The sequence below is a fragment of the Sylvia atricapilla genome, chromosome 2 (assembly GCF_009819655.1).
Source record: "Sylvia atricapilla isolate bSylAtr1 chromosome 2, bSylAtr1.pri, whole genome shotgun sequence".
Classification (NCBI taxonomy): Eukaryota; Metazoa; Chordata; class Aves; order Passeriformes; family Sylviidae; genus Sylvia; species Sylvia atricapilla.
In genome coordinates, this window is record NC_089141.1 from 106,711,664 (window position 1) to 106,726,362 (window position 14,699).

Genomic DNA, 14,699 nt, shown 5'->3' on the forward strand with positions numbered 1-14,699 from the left:
TAAACTGAGCTTAGTCCTACGTTATTAAATAGCTGAGTTTGTAGTCTTCATTTACTTAGTAACTAACATTAATTTTAATCAATTGTTTTGACTAAACTGTCAAAAGTAAAAAGAAAAATGTATTTTAATAATTCAAACAGCATGCTGATATCCATCTTGCTTTAATATATTAGGAACTGTGCGCATTGAAAATATGTCTTGCACAGAATAAATGAATATATTTCCTATTTCATTGAAACCACCTAAGAGAAATTTCTATTTATTGCAAATTTAGATTAATATTAAAAGGTATCCCAAGACCTTTCAGAGTAATTTATTTATGACATAATTAGATTTTACTGGGGTTTTTTTTGTGAAATAACATAATCAAGGAAAACAGAAATGTTTTTAAAGTACCAGAAAGTAGTTCTGTTTTCTCTTTCAGATTTTGCTCTCCAAACACAACGTTCTTGAATTTCACTTTCAAGGCAACTTTAATAAATAGAGAAAGGATCCAACAAAATCCACAGTAAACTTTCTTACAGGTAAATATTCCCATTGGGATTCTAATTTAAAAGCTAACAGACACTTAAGTAAATAATCCAGCTCTGCAGTACTTTGGTTTGCTCTAAGGAAATGTTAATCCTACTGGAACTTGGCTAGGGGCAAGGCAAGTGCTCTGGCCATTTGCACCTTACAGCATGATATTTATTGTAGCAAATGTCATTCCTTCTGCCTTTATTCAGCAAAAAAAGATCTCAGCAGCAGGGCATTAGCAGGAGAGATGGCTGTGAGAGGTACATCTACACCTGTCAATGTGTACAAAATGTACATTTGTACATGCTCAAAACAAGTGTCAAGGCTTGTTTGTTCTACCTTCACCAAGCCATTTCAAGACACACAGGATCAATAACTACAACACAGAAAGGTTTGCAACTTCCAACTCATGCCTTTACTGTGATAAATGACAACTCTGAAGGCACACAGGTGAACTTCAGACAACTGAATGAGGGGCAGGACGGGAAGAAAGCTGTACCGAGGTTAATGGAAGACAGCTCTCAAGTAACATGAAAGTAACTCAGATGTCTCAGTCAACTCAGACTCAGTCAACTTCCTGATTTCTCAGTTTAAGGTAAGCACCTCAGCCATTTCCATCCTAAAGGCCAGTTTGGGATTCAGGAAAATCTTCATTCATGCTCTGATTTGCACAGTAAGACAACACAGAAAAGTGTGCTTGAGAACAACTGCAGGACATCTGAACCACATACACAAATTCCATGAGTGAAATTACTCAAAGAGCAGCCCCACAACAGAACATCTGTGTACAAAGAAACCCCTCAGAGCTCGTGGTGCTGCTCCAAGAGAAGTTCCTCCCTGTCCCAAGGATGTGCCTCGTTGGCTGCTGTGGTAACACAGTAAGAGACATGAATACACCCAGCCAACAGCAAACACAATGCACATATTGAGGAGGAGGGGATGGATCCTGCAAGTCAACAACTGATTCTGCAGCTGAGATTGATCATAAGGATTTAACTCTCATGACTGTGGCTGCAGAGAGCACGAGAGGGTGGAGGTCAGGACTGAAGGATGTAGAAGGGACTCAAGAAGCTGCTGTGTGGAAAGAGACTGAGAGGTGTGAGTGTTCAGCTGTGAGGAAAGAAGGCTCAGGGGAATCTTGTCTGTGTGCACAAATATCTGATGGGAGGGAGTAAGGAAGAAGGAGACTTTTCTCAGTGATGCTCAGTAAGATCATAAAATGCAGAGAGTACAAATTGAAATACAGGAAATTCTATCTCATAATAAGAGAAAACAAAAAAAAAACCCCAAAAATCAAAACCATGAGAGAGGCTAAAGACTGGAAAAGTCTGCCCAGAGAAGGCTATGGAGTCTCATCCTTGAAGATACTAAAAAATCAACTTGGCAAAACAGTTGATTCTTTGAAGAGGGGACGAGATGATGTCTGGAAGGTCCTTCCAACCTCAGGCATTCTGTTAGAATAAATATCAATACACCTATTGTGGCCATCTGTCCACTTATCATCAGTAAGTACTTTACTACAGCATGTTCCCAGAAGCGCTATTTGAAATAAAATTCAAGAATGAGTCTGTACCAAAAAATTTCATCTGAGATTCAAATAATATCACTCTATTCACAACGACACATGGCAGAAAAGCAAAGGTGCTAGGAGCTAAGTATTTATCATATGCCTTTGAGGAACTGAGTCAGAGGGCACCAGACAGAAAAAAATGCACACTAGCATACAAATACAGAAGAGAGATTACAAAGACATGTGCATGCTGTACATGTAAAAGCCTTTTGTACCACTGACCTTTACTTACAACATCATTAATGAAATGATGCTACAAAACTAGAAGGCTTGTACAACATATTTATTTTGTATTTGCAGCAGATTTTAATTAAACAATAGAAAAATCTGTATTATTTTATTGAAATGAAAGGTACTTGTAGTACTAGAAAACATCTAGAAGTCACTAAATACATTAAATTATTCAGTGTTTTTTTGTTTTACAATGCTTACTAAAGCAAGTAAAAAAATTGTTATCTACATGAATCATCATTGCCACTGCTACTCCAATGTTTATTCCCTAATGTGCATTTCCAAACAACACAGAACAGGAGAATGGGCATTAAATATATTGTGTTTACCAACATTTGAAACCTGCTGATCACCAAAAGTAAAGCTCCAACTGTGCTGATAAAAAAAATACCATTCAACAATCCAAAACAAAATTTATACAAGAAGGTCTTTCACTTCTCTTAAAGTAACTTTGGGGTTTTTTTCTATTGATTTGTTTGTTTTAATGTTTGTGGGAAGGCAAAAGAACCCAAATCAAAATATATTAACCCATTTTAATCTTCTCTATAGAATCTCAGCTGTGTCCTGAGTACAAAAAAGTGATTTTTTTATTAGTATCTCCCAAATATTCTAAATATGTAGGCATAGTTAAATAACCTTTCATCAATGGTATTCATTAAGCAATGCAGAATACTACGAAATTTCTAATGAGAAAGAATCCAAATCCATTAGCATCTAACTGACAGTTTCCTGCAGCAACATCATTTGTGTAAGCTAAAAAATATATTTAAGAGAAACCCACACTGCCAGTTTAGGAAACAAAAAAAAAATTGCTTGCAGAATTGATTAGTGACAAAAGAAAACTTTACCCAAGAGTGTGGTGTTTTACAGATCTTTAGGAATAAAGAACAAGTTAGATGCAGGGAAGTTGCAATTTAAATACCAACAAAGACCTGCCCTCCTCCGTCCCCTCAAAAATCCTAGAACAAATCCATAGATGATGGAACTGGAAGAAAGGGGAAAAGATGACCCATGCCAGCTCTGCCATTACTATTGACAAATAAGCAGCTCCCCAACACTGAAGGGTCCTTATGCATTGTAGCAGGAGCTCAGGCTCCCCCAGCAACCAACATAATACAACAATGAATAGTGGCTGACACATAATTTCATGCTATATGTAAGACTCATAGCTGGGAAAGCATCCACATTTTTTTCCTAGCAGCAGCAGTGACGTTAGCACTTAACTCCTGAATAAGAGATGCTTCAGCTGTCAGGGACCATCACAATGGCAGAAAGCCACAAACACAGAAAAGAACAGAGTGATTAATGGGTTTGGAGTTCTTGTTTTCAAAGCACTCCCAACAATCTGAGGTAAAATGCCAACATATTCTTAGGTCAGATGAATGCTGCAAAGCAGCATGCAAATATCAAAAACTCCAGTGTTTCCTAGCTCCCTGCTTTCTCATGTAATGTAAATGATATTGAAAGAAATTGACAGCTCATGTTCTCCCAGGCAAGCCAGCAGAATACATGGATTTGACATTTGCCAGCAGTGCCTATTAAAGAGATGGATGGTTTGGGCATGTTTCCCAAGAGCAAAGGGAATGCTTTCCTCTGTGAGACACAGAGATCTGATGGACTATCAAAACAACTGGAACCAATCCATAATTGGGTTAGTGACTGTGTCTCAGTTCTATCAGATTGTTATTAGAGGCTAAATTCCCTGACATTCTCTCTTCCTGAAGTTCCAGCTATGAATAATGTGAATAAATTCAGAAATTTCATGAGTTTCCATAGCTTCCCAGTGGGAGAGGGAGAGGGAAGGGAGAACTATAGAACATGGGAGGAAAATATCTCAGCACACTTGTGTTATCAATGACACACCAACTTATCTACACCACATGTGGGGATTTTAGTACATTTCGCTGCCCAGAGCACAATTTTCTTTGCATGTTTACTACTTATTTTCAGAAATAGTAAGTTAAATTTTATTTCAATCAAGATGGCAGAAAAATTTACTTTCTGCTGAACTCTTTGTATAATCATCAAATTAAAATATATACTAACAATAATCAGAGAACAAATATATAAACATGCCATGTTCACAGAGGTGGGGGGTTTTTGTGAAATACGTGTTATAGCTAAATATTTCTCCCATTTATCAAATACTTGCTCAAGACAATCTTAGATTTTATGTTAACTTTTTTACTTCTGAATTCCTATCAGCCCTATGGAAGGAAGAGTCATTTCTTCTGCTTTGGAGTCTAAGGAGCAAAAAGAAAGCATAAAGATTTAAAGTAATATTAGAAATTGACTTCAAATTCTCATTTAAAGCAGTCATTAAAAGAACATTAATGCACTTTCATATGTTCCATTTTATGGAATCTGTGCACATAGTAAATTATTGCATAAATGACAACCATATATCTCTTCACTTTTCTTTTACAGTTACATTTAATACTGCTTTATCATAAAAAAAGATTGCCTGTCATCTTTCAAATGTTTTCTGTAAAGCAGCCAAATTCAACATTATCTATTCTCTAACATTCACTCTATTTTAAAGCAAAAAGTCATTATTATTTAAGACTAAGTATGAATCAGTGCTATATGAATCAGTCCTATTGACATTTTAGACCTGAACTTAGAAAAGCAAAATACTACAGAGCCTAAGCAAAATGCATTGGGTTTGTATGGCCAGGTTTTGGTAGTGGAGGGGCTACAGGGGTGGCTTTGAGAAGCTGCTGGAAGCTTCCTCCACCTCCATCAGAACTCCAGCCAGCCCCTAGACAGATATGCCACTGACTAAGGCTGGGTCAGCTAAAAATGGTGATAAGACCTTCATGATAATCTGCTTAAGAATTTTAAAAAAGTTATGGCACAGATGTAATTGTAGCCAGAGAAGAGCAGGGTGAGGAGCTGTGAGAGGAGCAGCCCTGCAGACACCAAGGTCAGAGCAGAGGAGGGGCAGGAGCTGCTCCAGGGCTGGAGCTGAGATTCCCCTGCAGCCCACGGGGAGCCCGTGGTGGGATGGCTGTGCCCCTGCAGCCCAGGGAGGGCACAGGGGGGCACAGACCCACTGCAGCCCCTGGAGGAGACCCACAATGGAGCACAGAGATGCTGAGAAGAGGCTCTGAACCCCTGGGTGGCTTGTGCTGGAGCAGGGTCCTGGCAGGGACCTGCAGACCTGTGGAGAGAGGAGCCCACCCTGGAGCAGGTCTCCTGCAAAGATTTGTGACCCCATGGGGGACCCAGGCTGGAGTAGGCTGTCCTTGAAGGACTGAACCCCACAGCAGAGGGTCCCACATTGCAGCAGTTTGGGGAAGAATGCTGCCGATGGGATGGATTCACATTGGAGCAGTTCATAGAGAACTGTCTCCCATGGAAGTGTCTCCCTGAGCAGAAAGGGAAACATCTGATGAATTGACCACAAACCCCATCTCTGCCTCCCTCCACTGCTGGGTGAAGAATTAAAGCTAGGAAGGAGGGAGGGGTGAAGGCAAGGTGGTTTTAAGGTCATATTTTAGTTCTCATTATCTTGCTTCGATTTTTTTAGTAATAAATTTAATTAATATCTCTAATTCAAGTCTGTTTTGTCCATGAGGGTATTTCTTGAGCAATCTCTTTTATTTTTATCTCAACTCATGAATCTTTTATTATATTTTCTCTCCCCTTTTCAGCTGCAGAGGAGAGTCACATGAGAGGCTTTGGTGGGTGCCTGACATCCAGCCAGAGTCAACCCCTATGGAGTGTTTTTCTCCTCAATACTCCTGCTTTGAAATATGCCTGGAACTAGTTCTGCTCAGAAGTTAAGGCTCTTTTCTAAGTAGCTGTAGAACACAATATTCTACCAGCCTCTGAAATCTTGACTTGCTTATTTAGGAAGAATATCCCAGAACACAGAATAGGAGTTGAAGTTCAAAAGTTTAGTTCAAATCACTTTAAACTAAATATTATCACTTTTAAAATGGAAATACAAAGAGAGAACACCTGACAAATTAATAGATCTTCAGCAAATGATACTGTGAGATTTCACAGCCTATTGAACAGTCCAGGAACTTTTTCAAGACCAGTTAGCTTTTATAGGGGTTATTAAAGGTTATAGGCTTCATTGTTTTATTATTAAAGATGAAGAAGACCCTGAAATCTTGTCTTTCTAACAGACCCAAATTAACAAAGCAGTTCAAATTCATTAGATACACAGTTTTAAACAAATTGCTCATATGCTTGGATAATTGGTTGAATCAGGTTTGAAGTTTGAACAGGGCTCCCATGGGGGCTGGCAGGAATGAGGGGAAGATATGCAGAGAACAAGAAATTGCAGCTACATATTATTACAGAGTGCGATATCAAAGCACATAATGATACTAACAGTATTATCCAAACTTGGATAAATGTATCCAAATCTGAATAAATTATCACGGACTTTATTAGAAGGATAAGGAAATGGTCAAGACTACAGAATTGTGTGCTTACTCAGACTTTCCTGAGTGAAGGAAAGAATTCTTTCTGGTTATGATAAAAATAATTTCATCTGAAAGCCAATATGAATAATATTACTACACTGACCAATGACACACACATAATTCTTTTCTTTCTGATGCTGTGTTATTTCATCCAGTTTTGCTCATGTTTTATATCACCTGCTCCTAAAGCCCACGCACAACTCAAGTGTCAGGAAATCCCATATACATTAGCAAACTGCTGTTATGAGTTCTGTCCTTTCACAAATACTTTAGTTCTACATTTTAAAACCTAGCGTAATTCTAAGATGATTAGACATTCTGGAGTATGAATTTTTTCACCCTCACGAGCAGGAATAGCTGTTAAGGTTACTTAGATGACTTTAATTTGCTATCTTTTTTTAAAAAAATACATACGTTTTGCCTTTAAATTGAGGATCATATTCTTTATTTCCTTTTAATCGCAAATATAGAAAAAAATTATTACACAGTAGAATTTTATTTCTCTATAAAAAGGTTTGAGAAGCTGCTAGTGCATCAAATAAATAGTTATTAAAACTAAATATTGTGCCTGCTCAGAAGCTACATTTCAGACTCGATCATAAGCTTAAATTATCCTTTTCTTGTAATTACAGCAAGCTTTAACACAGATTTATGAATCACACCCTACACAATGATTAAATCCTAGAATTAAATAAAATTAATAAGAAATAGATTCTTGGCTGACAATCTATGCAGACAAATATAAAATATTAACCCAGTGAGCAGCAATAAGATCTATAAGCCTTGCATCAAAATAATACAAAATTGAGTTTTATGTTTAGAAAAAGGCCTATTCTAAGCTGCAGGGTGGAATTATTTATCCCTCAAAGTAGTTGCTTTAGTGAAAATAGAAAATAAAAGAACAACTTCAATCACAACAGTGCCTATCTTCCTCCTCTTGCATACACCCTCTCATCCCATGCCTGGCTGAGCCGAATAAGAGGTGAGCTACCAGTAGATATGAATGAGATCTTGAAACAAGACCTTAAGATGGACACTTAGATGAAATCTACCTTAGAGATCAAAGCTGAATTTTTTTGTTTTGAATTGTAATTCAGTTGATAAAAAGAAATAAATGTCTAGCTTCCATTTTCAGTTTTTTTCAAAGGATTCTTGTGCTCCTTTACTCAGCCCTTGTGAGTTCTGTGCCTTATATCCAACTTGGTCAGTCTGGAACCTTCCCCCAGGTGAATTTGAATTGCACACATTACCTGTTTTCTTCTTGATCGATGAAGAGCATTTCCCCTAAAAATGACACTGGCTTAGATGATCTGAAGCTGATACGGCAAGTCAGCTCCTTAATTGTGCCATCTGATGAAAGAACAATGTCTTGTCCCTCTGGGAACTTCACAGAAAAAGGGCAAGTCCTGGTGCCATCTGCAAGTTCAAGCTGAGGAACTTTAACTGTAATTCGTGATTGCCTGTGTTAAACATAAATAGTAGGTGTTTGTGGTCACAGGATTGCAGTTACAAAGTTAATTCATACATTCACACATTCACAAAGCTCTTTCACAGCTGAATCCAGAATAATAATTCTAGTTCTAAAGTGCAAATCAAATGAAACTAATTTAAAAAATAAAATTCTTCCATCATTCAAATGCTAGTTTATTTCCTTTGTAGGCATCTGAACATTTTATGCTGACCCACAATATCTGAACATCCAAATGAAATTTCTAACTGTGCTACAAAAAGCATAAGGAGTTTTCTGAAACTTCAAATTTTCATTAGTGCTCATTAAACTATATTATTGCACAAATAAGTTAAAGCAAGATATAAAATGGAAATATTAAGGGGGAAATCTGTGACAGTGCTGAAGATGCTTCAGTATGTAGTTATGCAGTTACAGGTTTCAGTTGTGAGATAAGAACATGTGGAATCCCTTCAGTTCCAACCACTGAGCTACTGACAACAGACAAATCACTTGATAAATCAGCACAAAACAGAAAAGACAATAATATTTTTAAGGTAACTTAATTAATTTATGACAAAAGGAAATCTTTGCTCTAATTCTAGTATTGAAATGATACCTACATAAGCATAGCAAACAAATATTACTGCTCTTTACTAATTACAAACAGAAAAGTTGAATCTTAAAAATTGGAATAGTTGCAATGCTAGATTATACTACATTACACGAAGATAACAAGAATTCTCTCTTTTAAATTCAAGTAACAGGATAAAGTGAGTGATCCACAGACAAATCTGTTTTTTATTGTTAAAAATGGTAGGATTAATATATTTCTGTGGTTCTTTTCAATAAAACCTCACATAAAAAGAAGGAAAAAAAGCCCACCAAAAACTGCAACCCCACTAACTGTTCAAGTAGCTAAGCCTCAAAGCAGTGGCATAGAAAAAATAAAATAACAGAAACATTTTATGTTATCACAATGTGAAAAACAGAAATAAGATTTAAAACCTTAGTATCTCACTAAATGCAACAAAAAAATGCTGGTAAGTCTCTTCTTTTAATTTTTTTGCTATCCACAGTAATTTTATATTTCTGATATAAATTCAAAGAGTCAAGATATCAGAAGACAGACACTTCGTGAAGCAGGAATCTGAAGACAAAACATGGGCTTGTTGAATATTCAACAATATTAATTACACATTAATTTTCTTTTAAATATACAGATCCTTCTGCTGAGCAGAAAATTAATACTAACCTTCTCAAACAGATACTAATTTGCTTTTTCACAAGTGAATGAAACAAACAATTATTCAGGATTTCTATAATAAATTTACTCTGAGATTTTTACCTTATAAAATCCTGTGGAATGGAATTTACCTTATAAATTCCTGTGGAATGATGGTGATGACTTCTTCAGTTTCCACACCCAGAGGAACTGGCATCAGCATTAAAAAGGGGGGATGAAATCTCATTTTTGGCGACCTCAGCGTGCCAGACAATGTTAGTATATATGTTGATAAATTATCATTTAGACACAAGGGCATTTGAGATGTATATGTCCCAGGACAAGCTGTTGAAAAATTATAAAATTATATGTATCAGCATAAATACAGGAATGTAAAAGAGTTATAGTAAGAGGTTTGGGGTTGGAATTCATGGTTTGGGGTTTTTTTCTTTAATTTAGTACTGCTTTCTTTCTCAAAATGTAGTTCAACATTACATAAATATTGTATCAGAAGAGTATTTATTAAAGCTCAGAATACCTGCCTGGAGCAAACTAGAAATTATTTTTTTTTAATTATCAGATTTTTTTCTGAGTTCTAACTGCAACAATGAGTTTATTGCATTAATACTCCATTACATATAACATCAATACAACAGCAGAATGTTAAGAATTGCAGTCATACTTTGAATTACACTAATTGACACAGTGAATGCTTATTTTATAAAGGAGCAGCTACTGGAAGCATCTGACAGCCAAGACAAGGAAAAGTTGGGGGCTTTTAAGAGTGCAATTACAACACCTCAAAGATAGCTCCAAAACCTATAATGTGGCCAAGCAGCCTCACATAGGGCAGCAGGAGGTTCTACCCTCCATTCAGAGGATCCTCCATTTCAGAGAATCATTTAGCTTGGAAAAAATATTAAGGATCATCAAGTCCAACAGCAACCCCAACATTGCCAAGTCCACAAAAAAAAGGAAGAGTGACCAAAAATCTTTCTCCAGATGCTCTCTACAATGCAGCTGGACATGACAACGGCAAAGAAAAAGATTTCCTTGTGTCCTGCTTCTTCTCAGGCCACCTCACTTCCTGCTGCAAGGCAGTTTTCTCTAGGATGGAAACCCACATTTTTTCACTCATACAGGGCATAAAGTACTTCCTTCTACAGCTGCTCACTATGAAAATGATATTCCAAACCAAGCAGTTCCATTTACCCAACCCTCAGTCATCCTCACCTGGTGAAGAGCTAACAAAATCAGCCATTTTGAGGGCAAACTAATGAACTCCTGGATTTAGAAATAAATCTAAAATGATGAGTTGTAAAACAACCCAAAAAAATGTAATCCTTGAATATTTGATAAAAAACACCTTTTTCTTTGATTCTCTTCAATTAGATCGATATAGAAATCCCCTCATCTAATAATTAAGATAGCAAAAAGAAATTTTGTCTTTTACGTGTCCGCAGGAACACATACATGTCATGGAACAAAATACATGACAGGGGCTTCTGAGATTATCTCAGATCATAACTTTCACAGTCTGAGAAAGAGGTGTGAAAGAGGAAAATCTAGTGTCAAACTACTTTGTCTTTTTCCCTTCCTATAAGAGCTAATTTTCTAATGGAGGAGACAAAAGAAGAGCTTCACGGAAGCTGTTATTTCACCAGGATACAACCTGTGGATCCTTTCATTTCAAACCAGCAAAGATGAAAATGGCAAACTGAAAACCAGCTCTAATGGGAATCTGCTGCACTGTTTGCATAATCTGACTAATTCCATGTTAAATGTAAACCAGCTTTGGGAGACAACACTGCTGAGAAGGCTAAAACGATTCTGCCTCTAGGTTTGGATACAACAGGAACTGATCTTCCTTCCTCTGGCATTTTGCCCTTTCATGAAGGAAAGGTGAAAAAGCATCAGAAAAAAGTCATGGAGATAGATGAAGAGCCAGACAGGGTATCTCTTACAAGCTTGTAAGAAAGGGTGTTCAATACAAGCTCCTCCCTTGTACAAGCTTGTCCTACAGGGGAGCTGTAACTAAATTATATTTCTGGTGTCCTCTCTTCATCCATATCTACCATAAAGTGGAGTAAAAGGGCATAACCAATAAATACCATAGGGATGGAACGCAATGAAGGAAGAAAAGTACAGGAGCATATGTCAGTACCAAAGAATGTGCAATTTTCACTAACTTTTTAAAATATTTTTATTAACCATTGTTTCAAAGGTAGACAATAGTAGTGTTAATCTTTTCTCATACAAATTTTTAACACCATAGAACTTCTGGCTCACCCAAGGAGCAGCAGACATTGCCTATCCTGAATCACTGATCATTCTGTGTATGGATTCACATATTTATTAACACCAAAATTCAGCACAGTGTGTAAACCAATAAACTATTGCTTATGTCAGAAACACCAGGTCAATGCAATGCCACAATCATTTTAAACTGACATCAAGACAGAAAAAAGTGATTTCTGTCATTTATTAAGATTTTGTCATTAGTCTGGAATGTCTATAACCAGTGTTTTCATTATATTTCATGTTAAATAAATTACTTAGAAATTAATGAGAATTATGTTCTGAACTGACAGCTGAAGTCATGAATTTATTCTACTCCTCACACCTTTCATGACTGCTGTTAAAGCCTGGGCTGCTGTTACCATTCTGATATACCACCATTAATTTCTAGTCCAGCAGATGTGAACATTTTCCTTAGGGACATTTGATGTCCATAGTTAAAAATTTGTCAGTCTAAATCTGCCAAGGACTAACAAAATCTCTAGAATTATTTGGGAAATATTTTCTCTTATCCAGAAATAATAACTCTGCAATATAATTTTCAGACTTTATGAGAAGAAAGGAAAAATACCTCTGCTCTCCTCACCCTCTTAAATTTGTATTATATGGTTTTGCAGTTCCTGCATTTGTCTCCCAAAAGCACATTTTTAGTTTAGTTGTCTAGGACCTTTTGATAATTCAGGTGTAATTGCATCTATATCCCTTCAACATTAATAGGTATCAATTGAGTAATTTGCATACAGTGAAATACAGACTTCAAAGTAGAAAAGCCACAGATAGACAGAACTTACAGGCATCCTAGAAAAAAAAATCATAAGTAAACTAATAATTTTTTCATAGAATTTGTTAAGGGTCACAGCTAGTTAATATCTTGCTGTTGGTGAAAAAAAAAAAATTAAAAGACCACATAATTAAAGTATCAAAGTTGTCATCTGTGCCCAAATCATTACATCTTCCAGCATCCTGAACTCCTAGTAAGGGAACCCAAGAGAACAAATTCCTTGTAAGTTCCTTTGCCGTAGATAAGTTCTTTCATACCACAATTAGATATAGTGAAAAGATTTTTTAGACTGTTAATGCATTATACTATAAAACAGTGGAAGAGGATCATATTAATACATTTTCAATTTTTGAAAAATCCCTATTTTTAGAACACTTTTTTAACAGGTAGCGTGATTTCACCACTGACAAAAATTCTGTCACTTAATTAAACATTGCAGTGTATTATAGCATTTTGTACTCTAGCATAACTGCTGCAGCATATTTAAATAAATTACCTTAATGCACTCTCAAAGTTCATTTTAAGGTTTGTTCACCCCCCACACACATTACAACTTTACAGCACAAGCTTATGAAAGTGATTAGCAGGCCATGTTCATTAATTATGTCTCCTGTGTGGGTTTTGATGTACCTAATGCTCTCTTACGAGAGAGAGTAATGATATGCACTGAAGGTACAGCACAAGTAGGCGATAAATCATGGCAAAACACTTAGAACATTGAATTAAGGGTAATTGATCTTTACAGTTATTTATGATTTTCTGTAAACAAAAGATATGGGAACACAGCAAAAAATACAGATAACTTCAAATTACAGTAATTTATCAGTCATATTTATATATATATATACATCCGAATTTGAACATACAATTTATCCAGTAATTCAGAATATTGGCTTTTATTTTTATGCTGTTCACAGTTTGCAACAAGCAACTGCAAACACATGCAATTAAACACTGCTCTTGCATATTCACAATATTTACAGAACAGTATTTAATGCAGTCTTCTCAATTTATCATACAGAGTCATGGAAAGAGTCTTATAACTCTATTTTTCTTTATTAATATTAAACTGTTTCCAGTGCTTCATTGAGGTTAGAGATTTCAGTGCTATGATAAACAATAACTGCAACCTCTTTCTTTAGGACAGAGATGCTCACTTGCTGACTCAGCATCAGATCCAACTGACACAACAACTTTTCTTCCCCTTGACAATGCTGCAGCCCCAGAAGTACTGCACTGAAACTGTCCACAGGATGAGCTTCTGTGGACATCAGAACTGCTGCATTATATATCTGTATATCACTGTCTACTCTAAACACATGGCTGGGGAAAAAGTAGAATCTTAATTTTCCTAGTCTTCTATTCCTTTTCTCAAGTTATGTGGTTGATTACCACCTTCCTTCATTCTCCCAAGTTTTGTTAGAAATCTATTTTACATATTTTCCTTTGGGACTGGTTGCTCAACCAGTCTACTCCAAAAAATACCACAGACAAGTGACTTTACATCTTAATGAGGTAGGAAATTTCTATTCTTATCTAAATTATGGCTATTTAGAGAAAAGTTCAAAAGCATTTCAAGTACCCTTGGAAAGCTTTACTACCTAACTCAGTCAGCCTAAATGCACCTGAAATAGCAGCTCTGAAAATTATACACCTACCCCAGTCCTTGATGCTTTATGTGTGAAAAACCTGATGCTTTCTATATGCAAAGCAGACTTTTTAAATAAAGCAATTTCAAAAACAGTGATTCCACGCTTTTTGTTAGGTGTGCAGCTGTCTTATTTTCTCAGAACCAAAAAAACCCCTTTAGTTTATCAAAATAAGCAGTACAATTGATTCATCATAAAACCTCATTTAAACATACCTATGCAAATGGCCAATCTATAGAAGAAGTCATAAAATTACTTACGAGGGTAGAATGACACAGTGATAGTGACTTCTTCATTTTTATAAAGACATCCACGCTTCAGACTAAATCTGAAAATATTATCTTCTATATTTTTGTCTGCATCATCAAAATTCAATTTCCATACCACACGCTCTCTTGAGACACACTTCAGGACAAGGTTCTGAAAATATTTAGAGAAAAGGAGTGATGTTGAAAGAGGGAAACAGCAAACACCATGATACTTTTCACATTGCTCTCTCCTAAGCATTCTTTCTGCAAACACACCAGAGGGAAAGCAAGA

General features: G+C 36.2%; 1 protein-coding gene across 1 annotated transcript in view; it reads right to left on the minus strand.

The window, feature by feature from the left end:
* The window catches only part of CFAP47 (cilia and flagella associated protein 47), a 261,413-nt gene that overhangs the window by 209,941 nt on the left and 36,773 nt on the right, over positions 1 to 14,699 (minus strand). Inside the window, exons 24-26 of the mRNA XM_066314030.1 lie at positions 14,420 to 14,579; positions 9,584 to 9,776; positions 8,010 to 8,219 (exon numbers count right to left, since the gene is read on the minus strand). Coding sequence (XP_066170127.1) covers positions 8,010 to 8,219; positions 9,584 to 9,776; positions 14,420 to 14,579 — 563 coding nt within the window. The remainder of the gene's footprint in view (positions 1 to 8,009; positions 8,220 to 9,583; positions 9,777 to 14,419; positions 14,580 to 14,699) is intronic.